Source organism: Dipodomys merriami, unplaced genomic scaffold (assembly GCF_024711535.1).
Source record: "Dipodomys merriami isolate MVZ:Mamm:240054 unplaced genomic scaffold, mDipMer1.0.p SCAF_5, whole genome shotgun sequence".
Lineage (NCBI taxonomy): Eukaryota > Metazoa > Chordata > Mammalia > Rodentia > Heteromyidae > Dipodomys > Dipodomys merriami.
Window position 1 is genome coordinate 6,834,868 of NW_027206068.1, and position 25,741 is coordinate 6,860,608.

General features: G+C 38.6%; 1 protein-coding gene across 2 annotated transcripts in view; it reads right to left on the minus strand.

Moving 5' to 3' along the window:
• Window positions 1-25,502, minus strand: part of Plekha8 (pleckstrin homology domain containing A8) — a 62,753-nt gene extending 37,251 nt beyond the window's left edge. Inside the window, exons 1-7 of one of the 2 annotated variants that reach the window (XM_069996015.1) lie at window positions 25,224-25,502; window positions 9,305-9,421; window positions 7,718-7,873; window positions 6,016-6,140; window positions 3,330-3,488; window positions 2,715-2,755; window positions 1,138-1,295 (exon numbers count right to left, since the gene is read on the minus strand). In XM_069996015.1, coding sequence (XP_069852116.1) covers window positions 1,138-1,295; window positions 2,715-2,755; window positions 3,330-3,488; window positions 6,016-6,140; window positions 7,718-7,873; window positions 9,305-9,421; window positions 25,224-25,263 — 796 coding nt within the window. In that variant the 5' untranslated portion in view covers window positions 25,264-25,502. Of the gene's footprint in view, window positions 1-1,137; window positions 1,296-2,714; window positions 2,756-3,329; window positions 3,489-6,015; window positions 6,141-7,717; window positions 7,874-8,098; window positions 8,352-9,304; window positions 9,422-25,223 lie in introns of those variants that run through there. The other variant, XM_069996014.1, reaches the window with a different exon arrangement.
• Between the last annotated feature and the right edge of the window lie 239 nt (window positions 25,503-25,741).

The following is a 25,741-nucleotide window of genomic DNA, read 5'->3' on the forward strand; positions in this document are numbered from 1 at the left end:
TAGAAAGAGTAAGGCCCTGAATTCAAATCCTAGTATTGCCACTCCTTACTTTAAAAAAAATTATTACAGCCAAATGTTTGCAGCATAAAAATTCTGGATTTCATATTGATCAATAGCAGTATTTGCTAATTCAGTATTTTGAGTGACCTTATAAAATGTAACTACCAAAAGTAATGAAAATTTATTACAGTGCCCTATAAGGAACATACCTGTCCATAGATCTTTGTCTACAATCTGATTATTCCCTGAAGAAATACTCCTAGAGATCGAATATATTTACTCAATATTGCTATTGAGTCAAATATAGGACAGTGTTTTGAAAGAAATTCTCTTGTATTTACTCGAGACTTTAATGTGTGTTACTTTTCTTAAGTTAATGGCTAAGATTTTCAAAAGGTTAAAACTATATTTCTTACCTGACTAACCAGGAAAAATTGAGTTTCTTATTTCAGGACAGATGAAAACAATTTTAATTTTAGTAATCATTAATAACAACTAAAACTCTATCCAATACAATTACTTTTGAGTCACTTGAAGAAAGGGTTTTTATGGTTAGTGTCAATGGAACAAATTTACAAGTCAAACTACAGATTGTGTTTTGTTTTGTTTTGTCAATTGCAAGGCTTGAACTCTGGTCCTGGGCACTGTCCCTAAGCTCTTTTGCTCAAGGGTAGTGTACTACCACTTTGAGCCACAGTGCCACTTCTGTTTTTCTACCAGTTAATTGGAGATAAGAATCTCCTAGGCTTTGCAGCCTGGGCTGGCTTTGAACTGCCAATCCTCAGATCCTCCAGAACTGACAGGATTACAGGCTTGAGTCACCAGCTTTACACTGCTAAGTTAAAAGGATTTTGAGATCCAGCAAAAAGTCTGTCAAGTATGTACACTCCTCTAAATCTGTTTACTGAAGACCATAAACGTCACAGCCAAGAACATTCATTCCCTTCTCACCTCATCAGATAGGATGACAGAATAATGTGACTCCACCAATCTGTCTTACCCAGTCTTTAGCCTCCTTAGGAGACTCTTAATATGCATCTCAGGCTACTGTCTATCAAGTGTTCTAGAATGAGAATGAATCAAATGCCTGAGTTTTCTATTGTTCAGTGGTTTGCTTTAGACTTTACATCTTTTTACCTGTTAAATTATCCTCTGTATTTTCTCTGCTTGATAGGCTGCTGTCTATCTCTGCAGATTTCAAATACAAGGGACTTTCATTTTTCGTTAGGGTTTCTTCATCACCATTTATCTCCATATTTAAAGATCCATTTCCACAACTGTTCAACTCCATTTGCCTAAAATTTTTTTAAAGAAAAAAAAATCAGTAAGGGCAGTGATGGATCTTCGATGTTATTCTGATTGACAGGGAAAGGGCTTATAGTCATCAAATCCTTTTAACATTGATTACAAAACAGAATTGTTAATCCCATGCAAAACCTCTCAGTCTCTTACAGACCAGGGCAAGTAGGTGTTTGCCTACTGAGTAAACAGGACACTTGTGCATTTCTAAAATAAAAGAGCCACTAATGGCTGTTCCTATACTCTTCTTTGACTACCCATCTCTCGGTTCCCTGCCAGCACCAGGAAATAGTAATTGACAGCTTTTTGGTTTTCAATTAGCTTTTTCCAGGTGCCACATTTAACACTTAATTGTTTGTCTTAACTTCTTCCTGGGAGGCTTTATCTGAACACTAGCACTTATACCTGTATGCTTAGCAATTAACTCCCCAGAAGCCAAATGCTGTGGTCAGCAGAGTAGTCCTGTAACTACAACACATTCTGAATGACCAGATATCAGGAAAAAAACTATTTAACATTCAGGTGAAATAGCTTATTCTATTTGTTAATGGGGCAATCATAACTCGTATTATAGGTGGTTCTACCTACCTAGAATAGAACAAAAATATTTTCTTCTAATAAAAATAAAGGGTGACACAAGGAAAAGCATTTGTTACTTTCTGAAAAAAAGTATTTAGCCAAGCAATTAAAAATGCTGGTATATCTGGAGGCAATAACTTAAAAAAAAAAGCATTTATAAAAAAAGACTAGAAACCAAATTGGGAATAATAAAGAAGAAACAATAGTATTCAAAAGAATGAACTATTAAATTAATACAGAATAATAAAGATCTGTACTACATGGACATCACACACAACATAAGGTAAAAAGACCCTGATGACTATGTAAATTGGCACTTTTTCTTTTTTCCAGCATTGGGGACTGCACAGGAAACCTTATAAATGCTAAGCAAGTGCTCTACAACTAAGCTACACCCCAGACCAGTGTGTATGATTTTTTTAATTGAAAAAGCACTTACAAGAAATGGAGGTAATTTATATTTTATATTATTTTTTTCAGCTTATAAAGCTTCCTGAAATTTTTATCTTTAAACAAAAGAGTAGTTATATTCTCTTTCCTGGATAAAAGCACTCTCAATATTCAACTCTTCTATAACACTTCAGTAACACTAAAGAGATTAAGTTATTGGACATAATGGGTGAGATCCATACCTCAAGGCAAATGTCTGCATTTTCCCATTACTGTTGAATCCAAGGAATGTTTTGCTTCAAGCTCAACCAAAATGGTTTCCTTCTGGTATTATCTTAAATCATGGGCCAAGCCACTACTTGATTATATATATTATTCCTTTTTTAAACAAGGAATAAACATACCTTTTTTTCTAATTTATAGAAAGGAAAAAGATGTGACTGTACCTTTCCAATGAAGTATGAACTGGAACAACAGGATGTTTAATCTTTAAAAGAAGCAAAGAAAATAAATTATACACATTAAGTTACAATAGAGCATTATTTAGAAACTTATCACATAAGAAACTGGTAAACAGCCATAACATACACTGCTCTACTGAACAGAAACAATTTTACACCTTGTCAAATACAATCATTGATTCCAACTTCCCCTCTGACTAAATCAAATAAGCATACACAAATTGCATATGTGTGTGTGTGTGTGTGTGTGTGTGTGTGTGTGTGTGTGTGTGTGTGTATAGAGAGAGAGAGAGAGAGGGAGAGAGAAGGTGGCCTTTTTTCAAAGACTTAATTATCATAGCCAAATTCCTGATGGTTGACTTTCTTTGAAATTTAAATTAAGTGTTAACTGTTAGTAAACAGCAAATTATGGTACACTATTATGATAAATATGAGAGTGTAACACTACAGAGAAATCCTTTCCTTCAGATAACTTTGATAAAGAGTGGGGCTAGCACAGGAGTTAGTCCTTTCAAAAAGTATTAGGCAACAACAATACATCTTCAAGCTTTTCAACTTTTCATAAAACACTTTTGCAGCTAAACTGTGCTAGCCTCTTACCTTGCTGGATTTGACCACAGCCAGCTGTGGTGATGCTGGAGGGGTCCGGTACAGCAGCTCCGAGGTAAAAGCTGCATTTGCAATCTGCATGCATTCTTCCAAGGTCTTTAGAAAAGTATTGCAAGTTGATTTGAGTAGAGTTCCCACATCAATTCCTTCCTAGAAAACAACCAGTGAAGATTCTTTTGTCTTGCCAAAAAAAAAAAAAAAAAAAAGAAAGAGAAAGAAAGAAAAAGAAAAAGCCCAACTGTGTTATGTCCTTAGAGATTTTTTTTAACAATAATAATGTTCTCTCCTTTTTGCTAGGTAAATACATACATCAGAATGATGGGAGGGGTGGTATCAATCAAGATGCATTGTACTTATAAACTGATTAGTTTATACAACTACTTAAAGACAATAAAAATGAATTTTTGTCTACAAGACCATACCTAAAGATATTACTGGGGAAAAAAAGTAAAATTATCTATTTACCATCTATAAGTCTTGCCCCGAGTCAGATCCTTTATACATACCTACCACTAATGGCAGGGAAAAGGATCTTTTCTCAGCTCAACAATGTTATAGTACTTGGTGAGATTCTAAGGTAGACTTGCATAAAACTTCCAGAAATCATGCATCATTTGCTTTCGTGTGTGTGTGTGTGTGTGTGTGTGTGTGTGTGTGTGTGTGTGTGTGTGTGTGTGTGTGTGTGTGTGTGTGTGTGTGTGTGTGTGTGTGTGTGTGTGTGTGTGTGTGTGTGTGTGTGTGTGTGTGTGTGTGTGTGTGTGTGTGTGTGTGTGTGTGTGTGTACCAATATTAGAACTTGGACTCAGGGCCTCAAGCTCTTACTTGGCTTTTTTGCTTAAGGCTAGAACTCTACCATTTGAGCCGTGCCTCCATTTCCAGTTTTTTGCTGGCTAACTAGAGATAAGAGTCTCATGGATGTGTCTGGCTGTGAACAGTGATTTTTAGCTTTCAGCTTCCTAAGTAGCTAAGATTACAGGCATGAGCTACCAGTAGCTGACAGTGAGCATTTTTCTTGTGTATGCTGGTATTAGCAAATTGCTCAAGTAACTAAAGCTACACATTTAATTAAAGAGTGAGGAAAACAAACATCTTACTGGTCTCTACATTTTTCTCAAATCTGAATTTGTTCTGGGGCCTTGTGCTCTCACTTGGCTTTTTTTTTTCTCACAGCTGATAGATACTCAACCACTTGAGTATACCTCTAGTTCTAGCTTTTTGCTGGTTAACTTGAGATAAGAATCTCTCCAATTTGTGTGCCAGATTTACTCTGAATAAAGATCTTCAGATCTCAGCCTCGTGAGTAGCTAGGATTATAGGCATGAGGCCCAAACTCCTGGCTTTAAGTCTATAAATTGCCAATAAAGCTCCAAGTGACTCTGAGATGGACCATACTTTCATTAAGCTCCTATAGCACTTGTAAGATTGCTTTATTTGCATTTTCCCTAATCTCAAGATTAAAGCTTTTCTACATCGTATCACAGACATTTCAACCATTGGCCTGAGTTAATTTTTTTTGCTGGGGGAGGGGGGGTATGGGGGGGACGCAGGGAGGGGGACCGCGGGGAGGGAAGATGTACAAGAGTACAGTTTTCCTATCCATTGTAAGATAATAGAGAAGCATTCTTGCCTTTAACCCACTAGATACCAGTGACACTCCCTATATCAGGACAACCAAAAAAATGCCTCCAGATACTACCAAATGTCTCTTGGGGAATCCAGTTACTCTGGATGAACAATCACTGCTCTCAAGTATAAACTCTGCATGAACAGGATTGTTGTTTTTGGTGTTCCTCTTCGCTCCTCTTCTACCAGCAGGGTGGAGCTAACACAAGGCAGCTGATGAGTAAGAAAGCCTAAATGCAAGTGACTGAAAAGGAGTTAAACCACTTTCATTAGAAAGACCTTAAAATAAGTATGGTATGTGTTCTACACCGTGAGAATTAAAGGAAAACCTGCATGTTCCTCATGTCACAGACATAAGTTGTTGATTATAACTTCTTGAAAGCATGGCAGAGGCACTCTCAAGTTAGTGTGAGCTATTCAATACACAGACTGATGGAGAACAGTTAGTGTTCTCTAGGGGGAATGTATCATAATCTAGTAATAAACATTGAGAACAGCAATCCTCAACTGTGCATGGTGGCAAACACTTATAGTTTCAGTAGTCAGGAAGACTGAGGCAGCCTAGGCGACATAGTGAAAGCCTGTCTCAAAATCCAAAACAAGTGAAAGTTTAAAAAATGCAATCCTTGCTGAAAACGGAGAAAAATAAAACTGAAAGCAATAGGCCATTCCAAAGCACCAAACTTACGGTGATGAAGTCCTATCAATCTCATCAAAAGTAGTAATTAACCTTGCCAGGCACTGGGCTGACCTCTTACTAACCACATCTTAAGAAATGGTTGGGTAGGACAGGTAAGACTATTTTCAAAGTATAGTATGAACTGGGAAGAAACATAGTTTGTATGTCAGTTCTGAAGCTAAAAGATCAGTTCAATCAATTAATCCTGAAACTGTTTCAGGAAGGAAAATTCTATATTTCACATGTTGCAAAGCACACTTTTCTACATTTTCTTCTAAACTTAGTAAATTCCAAGATAGAGATTCTGTGATAGTAAGCAATTTTATGCTATTTTTCCTGTATAATACCAATAATAACACTAAAATAATACTTTACCTCAGAGTTAGAAATACCAGTTGTAGTGACTTCTTTTGTTTTATCTACTTGCTGAACAAGGAGGTCACAGTAGAGTCTTAGTTCCGACATTTTGGTTTTCAAGTTTTCAGTGTTTTCAGCAAATTCTAAACGAAACAATGGCAATAGAGTACTGGAATGAATAACCAATTTCCTAGTTAGTATATTATATAAAAGTGGAATATAGGGGCTGGGAAGGTGGCTCAGTGGTAGAGTGCTTGCCTTGCATGCATGAGGCCCTGGGTTCAATTCCTCAGCACCACATAAGCAAAAAGAAAAAAGCCAGAAGTGGCGCTGTGGCTCAAGTGGTAGAGCGCTAGCCTTGAGCTGAAGAGCTGAGGGACAGTGCCCAGGCCCAGAGTTCAGGCCCCAAGACCTGACTCTGACCCCAAAGAAAAAAGTGGAATATATAGTTTATGTAAAAAAATCAAAGTTTTGTAGTATGGGTTACAGATGTGATCAATAAAGATATAGGAGCAAGAAGAATAGAAAAAGGATCAGTGCAATGATGGGTGACGTAATATGCATTATTTATCAAGACATGACCAGTACAGGAGACAACACTGCATCTGAACCATCCAGTCAGAATTGGAAGCAGAGTCAAGGGCTCTGACACAGAGTTTTTCCTATGTAAGACAGGGCCAGAGTGATGAACTTGTGATTGCACCACTCTGTTCATACCTGGGAAACAGTATTCTCTTATGTCCTATCAGCACCAAGGACATAGCTTGTCATTTTGGCTGAAAACAGCTTCAGCATGCTGTCTGTCTGGACTAATGGCAGGCACCCAGCCATTATCAGCACAGCCACCAGAGACACCCTGGTGCTGAGGCTCTACTACAATTATTACCACTTCTGTGTCCTTTCCCATGAAAAGCTGCACATTACCACCTGCTCATAACTCATAATTTTTGAAGCAATAGCTTCAAAAATATATACCTGATGTAGCAACAAAACAACCAATGATGAGCCATTGTACTAGGTCTACTTGAAGAGTTAAAAACGTGCTACAATCTTTATGAGAAACACTCCCTAGAATATGTTTTTCCCACCTCATTCCATTCCAACCAATCCTTTCCACTGTACACACATCTGCAGGGCACAAATGGCAGCAAGGAAGAGTCAGGCAGTGAACCTTGGGCACTCTTGCTCCAGTCCAAAGAAAAAGAAAAAGTCATGCCATGGTTTTCAAAAGATCTAATGTCAAGTTAGTGAGCATAAGCAGCCGCAATCTGGTAATTACGTATCTAGCCAACCTCAGGGAAAGGTAGGAAGAACAGGGTATTTTACTACAGAAAAAAATCCTTACCCAAAGTTTCTCTAACTCAGCCACTCTTTCCTGATTGGGTACTACATCATTTCATATCATCATTAATACTCATAGGAATCCTCCCAAGGTAGGTACTATTATCTGTTTTTCAAAGATGAGGTAACTAAGGCTCAGAAAAATTAAATGATCTATGGGAAAATTATATAGCCAATAAACTACAGAGCCATTATTTGAACCCAGGTGGTGTGTTTGGTTCCAAAGCTTGCACTCTAAGTACTATGAAATGCACCTACTGAGATTCATAGCATTTATATGATACAAAGTGCTGGCTAGGTAGTCAGAGACATGATAACAAATAAGGGAACCAGTGGGTGATTCCCAAGGTTCTCACATCAGAGGACAATCCATACTTGCCTTTCTCCTTCTGGGTCCTACTGTCTGTCAGGCAAGCCTTGGCTGACCCCAGGGCCACCAGCCACCGCTGTCTCTCAGCCACACTTCTGGCCTTCAGGTAGAAATACTGTTCCCCAGGGATTATCAGGTCCATGCGAGTATTATCTACAGAATGAACTAGGAGCAAGCAGTGCAGGCGTTATCTATAGAATAAACTAGAAGCAAGCAGAGGAGAGTGTGACCTAGAAGAACTGTGCTTGGGTAGCTTCTACCCACCCAACTTTGGAATTACTGAAGCCTTCTTCCCACACAGGTAAAGGCTCACTAACTCTTCTAGTTCACAGAAAGTTCTATTTAATCTACACAGCTCTGCTGATTAAAAAAAAAGAGTCAAAGCATTACCAGAAAACAATCACCCAATTTAAGTATTGCTGCTTTGAGGCAAAACGACCTCAGTGCGTTCTGCTATGGTTTGTATGTGCTCTGGTCCAAAGAGAATGTAGGACCCTCCCAGGAGCTCATGTGTTGGAACAAGGTTCCTAATGTGGTAATAAGTGGTGGTAGTTTAGTGAGGAGGTACTCAGAGACACTACTTTTGGAGAATTAAGTTCTTATAGGCCTCTGGTTAGTACTTTGGGGGCTATTATAAAGGAAGAAGACAGGGTTTTTTTCCCCAGTCTCTCTACTTTCCTGTCTTACCATGTGATCTATTCCTCTTGCACAAGCTTCCACTGTGATGTCATTTACCATGATGTATTTCACCTAGATACCCTCACCAGACCTAGCACCAAGCTATTTAGACTTTCAACCTCCAAAACTATTAAGCAAATAAAACCTGTTTATATATTATCTAGATATGGTCTAATATACAAGCCAGCAAGTAATGATTTTTTAATATTATAGTTGGATTTGTCAATAGATAAAAAGCACATTTTTAACCACATTTTGGATTATTTGGCAATCAAGACCACAATACTTTTCCTCAATACTTTTTTCCGTACTTTTACTATCCTTGACAACTCAGACCGTAAGTGCAAAAATCCCCAGATCCTTTTGGGAGAAGAAATAAGCAAAACACATTTTTCTTCACATTTCCTTCCCCCCACCCCGCATTCCCATCTAATCTGCTATCTAAGGCACATATTCTAATCATGTCTCAAGATAGCAAATTCAAGTGTAGGCTTATATTTTTGTTTTACTTTGAGAGGTACTTGGGAGTAGGCAGTAGAGACAGAGAGAGTGAGTTTGATACTCTATTAAAAACAAACTATATATATATATATATATATATATATATATATATATATACACACACATATAAATATAGTAGTTACTGGCCCAGGTAAGTAGATGATTAAGGAATAAGTACTAGCTACTAGCTGAATGATTAAGCAAATTGCTCTAATTTACTTTGATCATTCTTTAACCAATCTCCTTATAAAAATTGACTTAGACTTAGGTTTGATTTACAAATCTTTCCTGCAATGACTTGACACAATGTAGCTTGATCTGTACTATGAGAGAGAGCAAAGAAAGTCACCAAGGGGCTTTTTTACTTTTCCAGAAAAAGGAAAAAAAAAAAAAACTTACAAGTCACTTGTTTCTCACCTTGAATTTCACAGACAGCCATCTGGATGCTCCCCTTGCAACCTTTCCAAGCATCTTCAGGAGAATCATAATAGGACAATATTCCCCCACAGAGAAGGAACCATCGAGGCTGCCAACCTGAAAACAAAAGCAGAGCATTATAGTAATCTATCTGAGTAATCTATCATGACTCAGAAATAGGACCTAACACAGGCACCGGGGTCTAGCTTCAAGGAGAAAAGGAATTCCTAAGAGAATGAAGTAGGTTAGAAGAGACTTCTATGTTTGACCCCATTTTAATAAAATGAAAAATAAAAAGCATTTTTAATCACATTCTTAGATAAGAGGTCTGATAAGAATCAGCAACAAAGTGATGATTTTCCCAAGTAATAGGACTTACAGATGATTTTCATTTTCTTTTTACACTAATATTTTTTTGCTCTAAGATAATTACTAATGTTACTGAAATGAGTAATATTACTAAATATTTTATTACACTTATCTTTCTTTCTTCTGATTAAGAAAAATTGCCAGAAATTTGGAAACTGCACAACAAAGATAGTGACTTTTTGACAAAGGTCACACATAATCTTTGTGAGCACTAAATATAAGTAAAGGAGTGTGCTATTAAGCCTACCTAAAATCACACAGCTTTTAGGAGAAGCTAACCTTATTGAATTATATAAATAGTCATCTTGAAGGTTTAGCTTCAGTCACTTCAATATTGGAGATTTTCAGGAGATAAACCACATTCAGTAAAAATAGACATCTAGTCCTCTCTCATCTAGCCCTCTCAGACCACTTAATTGGTATATTTTGAGCTGGGTCTTCCTCATTATTTGTCATCCCTGATTTTTTTCTACATAAACTGTTCAGGTTTCCTCAATCAGACATAGTCTGTCCTCTGTCTGAAACACCCCCATCCTTCAGGGCTCTACTGCAGCTGAGGCAGTGGGAGAAACAGTGTAGGTACAGACATCCAGTGGACTGTTGGGGACTGCTTCATACAAATCACATGGGCAAGACACTGTTATCTAAGTGATATGAATTTATTATACTATATAGAGACATTGATGTACCCCTAGGGCACCTCTAGTCTATGATATGACACAGGGAAACTCCATTAGTAATCAAAAGGCTGAACTGTCAGCACTAAATCTAAAGTCAAGGGTAAGCAAGGGTTTCATTCCTCATTCACTTTATCATAGATGGTTTTTCTAGGACAGAAATACTCAAGGCCTCACAAGTATCATGTCTCTCACTCCCTTGAGTAAATCTGGAAAAAACAGTATCCATTCTCTAATACCTAAACTAAAATATCCTAACATACAACCCTTTGTCACTGAGATAATCTTTTCAGAAACTATAGTTCATACACCTTTTGTTACATTTTATATTGAAGACTCTTTCCAGGGAACCAGATCTTTTATAGATCTATAAACCATGTGATAATCCATTTCAAGATAAACCACTATTTTATGTAACATAAGAAAAAAACTGCCAATTAAACAATGACATGAAACATGATTAGCATTTTGGAGTTGAAATCAGTCTTAAAAGTGAAAAATTGTACTAGTTTTATCTTAGGAAGTTGAACAATGTTAAACAGCTTCCCTCCTCCACAAAATATATCTGTAAGAAAATTTAAAAATTGCTAGGTAGGAGCAACAATGCTTGATAAGGAATGTACTCATTACTTTGCTCATGTAATTGTAACCCCTCACAATAAAAAATAATAAATAAATAGGTAAAGGTAATGGTAACTAAAAAAAATACTTTCTTTAAAAAGGGCTCTGTATTTATACAGAAGTTGTAGTTACACAAGAGGAAGTTTAATATGTCACTATTTTATCCTGTTTTACTTTTTTTCTTCTTCTCATTTTATTTGTGTTTATGAAAATATGATCATGAGGTCCTTAATTTAGTAGCTGGCATATGCTAATAACAAAACTTGTTTTTTGCAAACATAAAGTTCCTGGATTTTTCAAAAGGCATGCTAGAGACCAGAGACCAGCCAATTCTCATTCCCCTTAGATAAGACTGAAATGCAGTGACAATCTAGATTAGTACTAGAACACATAGCTTTTTTATGATATCCCTCTGAGAAACTGGGATAGAGCCCAGGAATGAATTGTAGGGGATTGTAGGCCATTAATGAATTTCTTCTTGTAAATTACCCTGGAGTGACCTTGGAAATAACAAAATATTCAAAGTATCAAAAGTACAGATGAAAACTGTGGGTCTGTACCAGTCCTTGTTCTCTCGGATTTCTATTAGACTAATCTTCCCCCTAATCAGCTCACAACTCCTTTGTGCTATCCTCTACTAAGATGGAATGTGGTATCAAACTCCTTCTTTGGCTGGAAATACAGATTATACAGGAAATGTCAATGAGCAAAAAATAATTTTAGTTCTCATCATCTACCACTGCCAGAAGATGGAGAGAGGAAGAGGGAAACAAGAACATGTAAATGCCAGTTTCATATACTTTATATAATCTAGAACTATTTCACCACAGAAATACACTCAATAACTGGTTTGGGCAATTTAGTATTATATATTTCCACTCAGAAAACCCCTTTTTCCATACAACTATGTAATTTAGGCCTCACTGGTGATTCGTATAACCCTGTTCTCAATGATAGTTCCAGAAAGGACAAGTGTCTCAACCAGAGATAAAGCTAGTATTTTTGCTGAGATGGGGGCAAACATAAAGTCTGCTTCTTGTTTTATTTTGGTCTAAAGATATTTTTCTGGAGCTTCTGGCAGCCATTTTGCTAAAACAAAGACATAAGCATGCTAAGTCACATAAGGGGAAGGAAGAGTTAAGAGGATTTGAGGGGCAAAGGAAGAAGAAAGCAAATCTAGATGATAGTACTGAGCCTCTCAATCAGATCTGCATGCCTCATGGACTTTTCAACTAAATGAGACAGCCAGTGTCCCTTTCTTATTTCAAGGCTGGCAGAGTTCTCACTAAATATAATCATCTCATTAAATACATAAAAAGCACTTGACAATGCCTCTTTCTGATAAAGCCAAACTAGAACTAGAAGGGAACTTCCTCATCCTGATAAAGGCATCTCTACAAAAACCCACAACATATGTGCATCATTGGAGAAGACAGGTTATTTGCTCTTACCACTTCTATTCAACATTATAGTGAAGATTCCTAGGGCAGTTGGGCAAGAAAGTAAAATGGAAGACACTCAAATCCAAAGGGAAATAACAAATTTAGCTTTATTCACAGATATGCTCATGTAATTAAAAAATACAGAGTGAATTCAGCAAAATGAGAATTCAAATGTTTTTCTATACAGTGGCAATGAACAATCTGAAAAAATATTTAAGAAAATAAAACATTTACATTAACACCAAAGGAAATACTGTAAAAAAAATTAACTAATGAAGAAAACATATCCTAGAGAAAAGATCATTACTGAAACTTTAAAAGATCTGAATATCATTCTTGTAAAACTGCTACAAGATTTTTTTCCCTCACATAATCTAAATGCTTTTCTACACATAATCAATAAGAAACTATTTGCAAATTTCATGAGTTTTCTTCTCTGTTTTTGTGTGTGTGTGTGTGTGTGTGTGAGACAGGGTCTCCCTAATATTGGCCTTCAATTTGTTGGCTCAAATGATCTACCTCAACTTCTAGACTAACTGGAACTACAGGTTCTTGTAACTACATCCAACTAAATTTTTTTATCTTTGACTAAAGTGCCTATCAATATATACAATATACATATATAAAACATATATAATATGTATTTCAACGAGCATAGCTTTCTTCAAAAATACATATTTGGATCCATATAGATATTACTCATGTTAATACTGTATAAAAATGTATTGCTTTTTAAAATTCTCTTACAATCTCCTTTCATAAATCAAAATGTCTGGGGCTAGAAAGGTGGCTCAGTGGTAGAGTGCTTGCCTTGCATGCATGAGACCCTGGGTTCAATTCCTCAGTACCACATAAGCAGAAAAAGCCGGAAGTGGAGCTGTGGCTCAAGTGGTAGAGTACTCGCCTTGAGCTGAAGAGCTGAGGGACAGTGCCCAGGCCCAGAGTTCAGGCCCCACAACCGACCAAGAAAATAAAGTAAAATAAAATAAAATAAAAATAAATCAAAATGTCTAAACAGAAATGTTTTTCTTTACAGATTCAAACCACTTGTTTTGTGAGTAAAACCTACTTACAACTAAAAAATACAGCAGCTTCTCTTCCTTTTTCCCCAACAGCCTTGTAACAAGCAACTCATCCAAACATATCAATATAGAGGATGCAGGTGTACAACACTCCATGAAATAGCCACTTAAACTTCCATGAAATAAAATTCAATCTTCGAGAGAGCGTTCTGAGTTTCAATATGGCCAAAATAGTCAATATATAGGAAAACAGCCACTATTTTCCCCAAAATATTCCCTTGTGTTACTCCTTCATAATCTACCGCTCTCCTCACTCTTGACCCCTGGACAACCACTGTAGTGTTTTCCTTTTAAGTACAAAGTATGTTCCAATTTTCTCCCAGACTTCTTTGACTTATGTATTACTTTGAAATGTTCAGTTAAATGTCCTTATATTTAGAAATTTCCAGATTTTTGTTGTTGGTACACTATTTGTACTAGAGACAATAGAGTAAGAAAATAGTAAAGACATAAATCATTCTTTTGATAAGATTAATATGGCCCAGTATGTGTGTGGCCTATCTTGGTAAATATCCGGTGTAGATTTGGGGGGAAATTCATTACTTCACTGTATTTTGTTTAGCTTTTCTTTGTAATCATGGGAAAGATAGGTAATAAAGGGTCACTCCATCTTAGTCCAATAATCACCCTCTTAAATAAGTAATTAGTGTTAGTTAGCTTTTTTCCTCAATGTGACCAAAATACCTGAGAATAACAAAAGAGGAAGAACTATTTGTGGGGGGGGGTCTCATAGTTTCAGAAGTATAAATCTATCATCGTGAGGAGGGGAGCTCACACCATAAGAACTAGGAATTAGAGAGATTGAAGAAGGGGCCAGGGGCCAGGTATATCAATCAAAGACATGCCTCCAGTGAGCTACTTCTTCCAACTAGGTCCTACCTCCTAATGTCTTCAAAGTATGTCACAAACACTCAAATGTATGAGTTTTTGGACATTTCATATCAAACCACAACATATGCTCATGCTAGAATACATCCTATTGTTCAGTCTATAAGCTCATCATAGTTCATCCACCAATCCCCATCACTTTGGTGGTTTCCACTGTTCACCTGGGTGCTCTAACCCAAGATCCTCTCAGATACGATTCTATATTTCAGCTTCCATAGTGGAGCTACAGAGAGAACAGTAACTAAGACAGATTTATATTTATTTTTCTGCTAGGTCAGTCAATAAGATTTTTGCTGCAGCTAAGGGGGAGGGGGAAAAAGAGAAGAAACACTACTGATGGAAACAGATAGTAATCTAGCACTAGCTAAATTATAGGATTCATAATTTACAGTAATTAATTCCACAGAGCATTTTTGATCTGTTATAATTTGCTAGGCTTGTAGATTCAGAGAGAAGAAGATCACAGTCCTTAAGAAGTGGCAGTTTAGCCATGCACCAGAAGTTAATGTCTGCAATCCTAGCTACCAAGGAAGCTGAAATCTAGAAGAGCACAGTTTAAGGTTAGCCCAGGCAAAAAAAAAAAAAATCTTCAAGACTCCATCTCCAAAACAATTAGCAAAATGTCAGGCTAGAGGTGTGACTAACCAGTTCAGCAAACAAGTGAGTTGAAACCTGGTATTGGCAAAAAGAAAACAAAAAGTGATAATTCAGGCAACTAGGCAACTAGCTGTAATTACTACATAACACTCTCCTTAGAAAGCTTTTGTTAAGAGTCTGTTGTAAATTCCTCTATTGTATACTTTGGGTAACTAAAGTACATATTTATTTGTTCCAGATAGTACTTCTTGTATATCCCAACAATACTTCACTTAATAAAGACACTTTGGTCCAAGTTCAAATTTATAACGTCTAGATGTGTCATCTCAAGCATGCTTTCTAATTCTTCTGGGCATTAATTCCTAGTCTAATTCCTCTGCCCATCCCTCCAGGTTGATCACTGAGTGTCATTCTCAATCACCCTATTTCTACTCACAGCTTTAACATTGTGAAGCCATGGAAAAGACAGCATCATGCAGACGTGTCTCAAGACTCATAAGCTATGTAACTCCAAGGTACTTATTTATCATGTGAACTTACAGCTTATTCATCTGAGAAATGGAGGCAATGTCTCTCTCATATGCCCTCAAATGAGCTGGGCACTGGTGGCTCATGCCTGTAATCCTAGCTGCTTAGGAGGCTGAGATCTGAGGATTATGGTTCAAAGCCAGTCTGAGCAGGAAAGTCCATGAGACTTATCTCCAATTAGCCACTCAGAAAACCAGAAGTGGAGCTAATGCTCAAGTGGTGAAGCGCTCACCTTGAGATGAAGAGCTGAGGGATATAACACAGACCCAGTGTTCAAGCCAAACGACTGACAAAAACAACAAAATAAATAAATAAATAAATAAATACCCTCAAATGTTAACAGGCTGATCTCTATTCAAGTTCAGTATTATTGGCCAGTAGAGGGAGAAAAGCAATGTCAATCTAGATAACCAAAGACTAATATTCGAGCACATTAAAGGTACCTCAAATTTGCCTCTAAAATCCCAGTAAAAACACCAGAATGAAAGGTTAGCACCTAATTTCCTCTAGGGACAGGATATTTAATGTATGCCCAGGTCTTGTCAAGTTACACTTGAATCTTAAATATCAAAAATCACCAATTTAACTGGAAATTCATTTTTGTGGTGAGCATATAAATCACAACACAGGCAAAGCAGTATCCCCTAAAACTTCTTAGGCTCTACTAATATGAGATGTTAATACTCAAAGAGTTTTTCTTGAATAAACAAATGAAAAGGACCATTAGATAGTGTTAAAAGCAAACTGGTGAACCCATGTCTCTAATTCTTTTTTTTAATTTTGTTATATTAATAAGTTTTTTATTGTGAAATACCATACAGAGGGGTTACAATTACATGAGCAAGAAAATGAGTACATTTCTTATCAAGCATTGTTGCCTCCTCCTGTTTCCCCTTACCATCCCTGCCCTCCGCCCCGCCCCCCAAAGTTGTAGAGTTCTTATATATTAAGAACAATCCATCCTTGTCTTAGACTACACAGCAACAATTCTATCTGATGGAAATGCAGAAAGTGGTCCAGCAAGTATTTTGCTTGCTTAGATATGAGAAAATACTGAGAAAAGTCAGCTTTCTCTGTAATTGCAAGTACTCTCTTAAATATAGTAGACTTTTCCATCTCTTCTGGTGTTGCCACCCACTCTACAAGTCAACATGAGCCTGAATCTAGGGAGAGAAATGCCAAGCATCATGGTAGTTTTGGGATATCCTCTCTCCCTACTGTAGCATTCATTTGTTTTGTGTACAACAGTAGTTCCACAGCCTATTTATTGTCTGTTTCAAATCCTAAGCTTAATGAAATTTAACTGGCTTTTACTTAATCTAAACAAAAGTAATTTTAACAGGAAGTGGTAAGAATTAAACATTAAAAGGGCAGTCCCCAATATTCCCCAGCCTTTTTCAGTTCACAGACCACTTCCATCAGACCATTTCAATCATATCCAAGACTCTAACACATCACATCCAACATCTTCAATCATATAACACATGAGAATCAGCAGGAACTTTTTTTTCATGGGATGCCAGTGAGCCAACTGTAAAACATCTCTTAACAAATTAATTTTTTTTCAATCAGTAGTTTAGTGACCTATAAATACTATTCATCCAAAAGGGGTCATAGGACAGTAAAGTCAATTCTAAATCTTGATGATTTATTTAGATGTTTTCCTTTATCATTTATACCCCTGACTGTCAAAGAGAATATTTAAGAAAAATACATATATTCTTAGAAGTTATAAGGAACCACAATTCCCCATAAAGGGTGAATATAAAGAGACTGGATAAATTTTGCAGGCATTGTTTATCAAATCAGCTACTCAATTAGTCTTACACAACTGTGCACCAGGTACACTGAATATATTATTCATTTCATCTTTTTTATGTGTATGTGTGTGCATATGTGTGTGCATGTGTGTAATACATGTATGTGTATGCCAATACTATAGCTTGAACTCTGATCTTAATGCTCTTGCTTACCTTGCTGCTCATGGCTGGAACCTGAGCCACACCGTCAGTCTGGGATTAGTCTGGCTTGTTAGTTTGGAGATGGAGTCACACACTTTTCTGCTTGGGCTGGCTTCAAACTTCAATCTTCTCATTTTAGTCTCTTAAATAACTAGGATTACAGGCACAAGCCATAGGTGCCTGTCTCTATTTCATCTTCTTAAGAAGCCTAAGCATGGCTATTATTCCTGTTGTCATTTAAAAGCTAAGACTCAAGGAGACTAACTTCCTTAAGGGATCATCACTAGTAAGTAGTGGAACAGAAATTCAAATTTAGGGCTTTCGAACTTCAATTTTTTTGTGCTTCATCATTCACACATACTGGCTTGTGAATCTGTTATCATTTAAATTTTGAATTTTTCCCCAAAGGCCTAGCTCTTAAATATTTGGTCCTCAGAATGCTATTACTGGGAAATTGTGGAAACATTTAAGAAGTCAGATCTACTTGGAAATCTTAAGGCCTTTGAGAGAATGCCCTTGAAGGGGACTGTGAAAATCTAGACCTCCTCCTTACTCTATTTTTCTTCCTGGCTATATGAGGTAAGTGATTTACTTGCCATGTACTTCCAAGCCCAAAGCAGTAGGACTAAACAATCACGGACAAAAGCCTTCCACAGTAAAAGAAATCTCTTTATAAGTTAACTATATAAAAAAATTTCCTCACAGTATCAGAAAACTAACACTGTTACTGAATTATGTGAGTAAAAGTTAATCATCAGCTAAACAAGAATGAAGTTGTAGCTCTATTTTACTTCATATACAAAAATTAATTCAAAATGAATCAGAGACCTAAATGTAAGAACTAAAACAATGAAAGAAAGAAAATAAAACTAAATATTCATGAGCTTGGAGTAGGTAATGATTTCTTAAAAGTACAAAACTAAAAGCATAAGCAATAAAAGAAAAAATCTGATAAAACTTTACTACGCTAAAATTTAAAAGTTTTATGTTATGATACTCATCAAGAAAATGAAGAAAACAACAGATAAAATATTTGCGAGGGGCTGGGAAAGTGGCTCAGTGGTAGACTGCTTGCCTTGCATGCATGAGGCCCTGGGTTCAATTCCCCAGCACCACATAAGCAAAAAGAAAAAAAAAGCCGGAAGTGGTGCTGTGGCTCAAGTTTAAAAGCCGGGCGCTGATGGCTTACGCCTGTATTCCTAGCTACTCAGGAGGCTGAGATCTGAGGATCGCGGTTCAAAGCCAGCCCGGGCAGGAGAGACCGTGAGACTCCTATCTCCAATAAACCACCAGAAAACCGGAAGTGGCGCTGTAGCTCAAGTGGTAGAGTGCTCACCTTGAGCTGAAGAGCTGAGGGACAGCGCCCAGGCCCAGAGTTCAAGCCCCACGACCGACAAAAAAAAAAAAAAATATTTGCGAGTCACATGTCCAATAAAGAACTTATATCCACAATAAAGAAAGCTTGCAATTCTGTAATGAAAAAATAACTAAAGTAGCAAGTGGACAAAGGAAGTAAGAAGACATTTCTCCAGAGAAAATTAAAAAGAAACATAACAATGACCTGTACACAACAAGATCAGTAACATCATTAGTCAGGGAAAGCTAATCAAAACCACAAAATGCCATTTTATACCCACAAGGATAAGCTAACAAAAAACATTCAGTAACAAATGTGGGCAGGAATGTGAAGAAACTGACCCTTCTTGCTAATGAGACTATAAAATGCTATAGCTACTTTGAAAAACAATTCACAGTTCTTCAAATTGTTAAATTAAAAAGTTAGGAAGTGGTAGAGGGCTAGCCTTGAGCTGAAGAGCTAAAGGACAGCGCCCAGGCCCAGAGTTCAAGCCCCACGACCAAAAAAAAAAAAAAGTTATCATAAGACCCATCATTCCGCTTAGACAGAAACCCCAAGAGAAATGAAAATGCCTCTACACACACAAAAAAAAGTGCACACATTCACCAAAACACATTCACCAAAACATTATTCAGAACAGCTCCCAAATGGGATAAAATCCATCAACTAAAGAATGTCTAAGCAAAATGTGGTATATCCATACAAATAGAATAGTATTTGACAATAAAAATGAATGAATTACTGATATGGGTCAAGACAGCTATAAACAGATATGAAGATAGAAATAGAGATATGGAAAACAAACCAAACACAAAAGAACATATATGTTATGATCCTATTTACATGAAATGTCTATACTCTGCAAATCTATGCATACAGATTATTGACTGCAAAGGGCAGGTGTAGGAGTGACTGCTACTATGGTTTCCTCTTAGGTCAAAGAAAAGCTTCTAAAATTGATTGTGCATTTACTTATACGACAGCCCACTGACCTGTACATTGTAAATACATTCATTTTATGGTACCTAAATTATTATCTCAATAAAGATGTTAAAATCCCAACGTCCCAAAAATGCTGACCTTTGGCTGTGAGACCATGAATTCTACTTTGGGTCAACATATTCTAGGTATCCTCCTGGTATTTTTTACATCATACAAACATAAGGGAAGAGCTACCTTCCTTTGGAGGGGAGCAAAATTATAGTGACAGCATGAAGCAGGCTTTTGTTATTTTTGGAGTACAGTACTACAATGTGTTATTATCCTAACCTGATGGACAGGTCCAAGAAGACTACCTTGGAACTCACAGCAGCAGCTCTCCTTCCACTGAATGGGCACAAAAATGACCTTAAACTTCAGTGGAAAGCACAGCTTAAAAATCTTTTTGTCATAAAACATATATACAATATGTGCATGCAAAGCTTTCTTCATTTCTGAACTCCTCCCCATCTCCTACCCAAGCTACTGTATTCTAGCTCAAGCATACTTCAGACATAGGTATATAATGAATTAGATAGAATTATATGACAAGCAGGAAGGACTTTTAAAAGCATTATGCAATGGAGCACTGATTCCAGAGTCATTCATTCATTGTGTGACTACAGTAGCATTCTGATACCAGTGTTTTTATCTGGAAAATGAAGGTAATAAAGGCAATTGCTTTTTAAAATTGCTACAAAGAGCAAATGAATACAGGTGAAATGTTTAGAATAGTAGCTGATAAATTTTAAGTGCTAGATTTTATTTTTCTATTCTTATAAACTGGTAAATCTTTTTTTTTTGGGGGGGGGGAGGGGGTCAGTCACAGGGCTTGAACTCATGACCTGAGTGCTGTCCCAGAGCTTTTTCACTCAAGGATTGAGCTCTAGCCACACCGCTTTGAGCCACAGCACTACTTCTGGTTTTCTGGTGGTTAATTGGAGATAGGTCTCACAGACTTTCCTGCTTGGGCTGGCTTTGAACCTCAATCCTTAGAACTCAGCTTCCTGAGTAGCTAGGATTACAGGATCCTCAGATCTCAGCCTCCTGAGTAGCTAGGGTTATAGGTGTGTGTCACCAGTGCCCAGCCCTTTTGTTTATAAATGAGGAAAACATTAAGGTTCAAAATGATGGAGATATTATTAACTTTAATTCTCTGGTTCCTGGGTCAGTGTGCTAGAGCATTAGTATATAGCCCTCCTTTAAGATGTAAAAGATTCAAATAACAAGCAACAGTGCCAATCCATAGTATAGTGTGTATTTCACTACACGTGTTTAATCAATTCTTTTCATATAAATTTAATGTGTTACCATCTGAGAGAGATTTAAACACTAAACCCCAGAGTATTTGAAATGGCTTAGGTTTTCTTTGCCTTTGCTTTCAAGGTTTATTAAAGGAGCAATGGGTACATAACTATGTTTAGTCAGTGAGTGAAAATAGAACACATTCATACAAATTTTGTATTATTCTCAGGGACTGATTTTTCTAACTAGTAACTAATACCTATAAATTTAACTAAAGAGACTCACAAAATAACACTAGTATTTTGCACAATGTAATAAATGTGGAAAGAATGATACAAGATGTCTCCAGCCAAGTGGGCCACCTTTCTTTCCTTCAAACTCTGTCTCCAGCCTTTCACACCCCAGCATTTCCAGTTCCTGAAAAGCTCTCCAAAGTAGCCTCCAGCGGCACTGTGGTCTTGGTCCACCCAGCCAGTTAGTTAGCTTGCTTTGTTCTTCAGGTTCTGCTGACTTAAAACAGCCCTTTTCAACAACCTAAACACACCCTATCTTTCTCTTCTTCCCTCCTTCCCTCTTTTCCCCCTCCTTCCCTTTTTCCCCCTTCCCTCTCTCCTTCCTTCCTCCCTCCATCTAATCTCTTTATTTCTCTCTCACTTGGAACGTGTGTCTTACCACTTTATCTTTCTGACCCACAGACTACAGGTCAAGGAGGGAAGGAGCTGTCTACCTTGTTCAACACCACAAAGCCTACCAAATAGCAGAAGTCAAATACAATTAACAACATCAAAGGTTAAAGATGTAGCTCTTTGGTCTCAGCTGCACAAAGACCTGAGTTGATCCCCAGAACCAAAAAGAAAGAAAAAGAGAACAAAAAAGGAAGAATGAGGAAAGAGAGAGAGGGAGGCATTGATATCCTCCAAGAATTCAAAGGATCAGTGATAAACTGATTTAATTCCTCCACTCAAATTTGTCAAAGTATTCCAAATCAAGCTGTCCACATGACATATATATATATATATATATATATATATATATATATATTCCATAAAAAGTTGCATAGGTTATGAATTCAACTTGGAGAAAATTTCAGAATAAACAAGACTTTGGATTGGGGTTATATATGTTTTAAAGTAACTGTGCAAAACCATACCAAGCTATTTTTAAAGTATCAGAAGAAAAAAGTAGAAATGTTGCTATCACAGCTTCATACACAAACATGCTATTTGCGGCAGGCCAAATAGCAAAGTGGAAGAAACAAGAATGCATGTAATCCTCACAGATAATTACCATTCTTTTCCAAAGTAGATTTATCTCTTGATGAAAGAGAAAGTGCTGAACCATAATTCTAAGTATATCCAGAAAAGTAGCCAGTGTTGTGATGGGCTTCTAGGATCAGGTGCCCACAAGGAAGAGGCTTGTAGGCTCTGAGACCACTCAAGAGTGTGAACTTTTTCTTACTTGGGAGGAAAAAAGTGTTCTCATGTGATGCCTCTTTTTTTTGGTGGGTCATGGGACTTGACCTCTGGGCCTGGGCGCTGTCCCTCAGCTCTTTAGCTCAAAGCTAGTACTCTACCACTTGAGCCACAGTGCCACTTCTGGTTTTCTGGTAGTTTACTGGAGTCTCATGGACTTGCCTGCCCAGACTGGTTTTGAACCCCAATCCTCAGATCTCAGCTTCCTGAGTAGCTAGGATTACAGGCGTGAGCCACTGGCACTGGGCTCAGTGATGCCCATTTTGTCTGTTCTTTTCCAACAGAACAGACAGTATGGGCATCACATCAAAAAGATCCCAAAACAGCCTTCTAAAGCAATTTTGCTTTATTGATGAATACACAAGACAATGGAGAGAGAGAGGAAGAAGGGAAGGAGAAAGAGAAGAGAAAAGAGGGGAGGAAAAGAGTGAGAAAGGGAAGAAAGAGAAGTGGGAAGTGGGAGGAGTGGGAAGTGGGAGAAAGGGAGAGAGAGAGAAAGATGTGTCTCACCCGGAAACAGATATACACTAATAGCCCTAACTGTCCATATAGAAGGAGGAAAAAACAAAAACAAAAACAAGTTGAGGGCAGGCGAGGGGGGAAGGGGTTAGTAAGAGTGAAAGGAAATAAAGGAAAGGAGATGAATAACCAGCAACTACATTTGATTTAAGGGCATAAGATGAACACATGTGAGAGTTTATTACAGAGACTAGAAAGATAGTGTCCTGATGAAGCCTCCTCTTCTAAATGAGCAAAGTGCTTGTTAGCACCTGACGTTTCCCAAACAGACTCACCTTTGAGCTATTCACCTCTAACCTACTCTAATTATTGATATCATGGCAGATTCTTGAAAAAGAGGACAAATGTTCTGAAAAAAAAAAATCTCACTTTCTGTCTTCTATGATTACAGGAAAAATAAACAACTCAGGGCTAATCACTCTAGGCAAAAGGAAGATATTCTAGATACACCCAACAGGTGCATTCTGTCTGGGCTGTCAGCAGACACTTCCTCAAATTAATTTTGCCAAGGAATCCTGCTTGGCACACCGATTCTTACCACACCAGAGAACCATATGGTTAACTTTAAACTACAATATGCTTACACAATTATTATACCTAAGAAAGGGTGGGACAATCTCTTTTCTAAACTTCAACAAGCACAGGGATACATTATCATTAAAAATGTAAATGTCAGATAGGCATTGGTTGCTCATGCCTGTAATTCTAGCTACTCAAGAGGCTGAGATCTAAAGATGGAGGTTCAAAACCAGCTTGGGCAGGAAATTCTATAAGACTCTTAACCTCCAATTAACCACCAGAAAATGGAAGTGGCATTGTGGCTTAAAGTGGTAGAGCATTAGCCTTGAGCAAAAAGAGCTCTGGGACAGTACCCAGGCCCTGGGGTTCAAGCCCCCTGACCGACAAATAAATACATAAATAAAGTAAATGTTTAGCCCATTTTCCATAATTTTAAAAAAAAGTTACAAAAAATGTGCCTAGCATGGTTTCCAGCATAAAGCTTGTTTTATTTGAATATATGTACAAATGATTTTTAAAAAGGTCATTGGGAATCATCTTCACAGCTGAAATATCGTTATTTCTCAAGATATTTGGAGAAATCGGATATGGTGCAGGAGAGCGTTTTCTGTAACCATTCTACTCGGCCTGAAAAGAAAATGATTTTTTTTAAAGACTTGTGTTAATTGTTTTGGTGATTTCTTGAAACCTCTGCTTCAAGAACCTTCCAAGATGTCAACAATTAGGATAGGTTAGATGTGAATAGCTCAAAGGTGGGCGTGTTTGGGAAATGTCAGGCGCTGACCAGCGCTTTGCTCAATTTACAAGAGGCTTGATCTTTCTAAAGTCTCAGTCAACTCCCGGACGTGTTCATCTTATGTCCTTAAGTCAAATCTAATTGCTGGTTGTTCATCTCCTCTCCTTTCTGTCCTTTCACTCTACACACACACACACACACACACACACACACACACACACACACACACACACACACACACACACACACACACACACACACACACACACACAGACTCCTCTCCTTTCTGTCCTTTCACCACACACACACACACACACACACACACACACTCCTCTCCTTTCTGTCCGTTCACCACACACACACACACACACACACACACACACACACACACACACACACACACACACACACACACACACACACACACACACACACACACACACACACACACTGCTAGGGAAGACCAATCAGTAACTCTGGAGCTTTTCAAACAGTTGAACTCTGACATCTGGATCCCCCACAGATTGCCATAGTGTTGGTTACACGCAGGGAACTCTGTATAAAGGACCTTTCACCTCTGCAGTTTCGGGTGGCTGCGGGCGTTCAGTTGAAACCCTCCGGCCCGGCCGAGGACCTGGCCAGCCTGCCCCCCCCCCACGGGCCCCACAGAGCCGTATCTCGGGTGGCATCATCCGGGCAACGTGTTTTCCAGGCCATGCCACATCTCCCTCTTGGGTAGCTTTCCTTGATGCTCTCTACCCAGCCCCAAGAGAAGGCCGCGGGAATCGCAGTGGGCGCCAGCCTCTGCGGGCTGGGTGCTCACCGCAGCTCCAGTCCGCAGAGGTCGCGTCCAGACGCCGCCCCGGCCGCTCAGACAAAGGCCCGGCCCCCCGCGTCCCCCTCCACGCCCGCCGGCGCGGCCACTCACCGCTCAGGTAGTTGGTCCACTTGTACAGCACCCCCTCCATGGCGCCCGCGGGCCCTGGGCCTGCTCCCCGCCCGGCGGGCCGCTCGCCCACACCCGCCGGCCTCCTCACTGGCCCTGGGCCCGGGAGGCGACCAGCTCCGACTTCAGGATCATCGCCCGGCGAGGCCCAGACGCCCACGTCCGGCGCCCGGGCCCGGTGCGGGGACGCCCGGCCCGCCTCACATCCTTGGCCCGGGGGCGGGGTCACCGCGATGGCCTGGGCGGCTGTGGCCGCGACCGGCCGTCAGCCAGCGCGGCTGGGCCGTGCCCGCTGCCCACGAGGAAGCCAAGGCGCCGGACTGGCCCGCCGAGGTGCCACAGGCTTCCAAAGTGCGGGGACGGAGGCAGCGGTTGTGGGCGGAGCCACAGCGCGCTACCTGAGCCCGGGACCCACCAGGCCCGGAGCGCGCCCGCGCATGCTCAGTGCACCGCGCCAGTGCATCCTCTTTAACAATCCACTCCGGAATTTTAAGGATGCA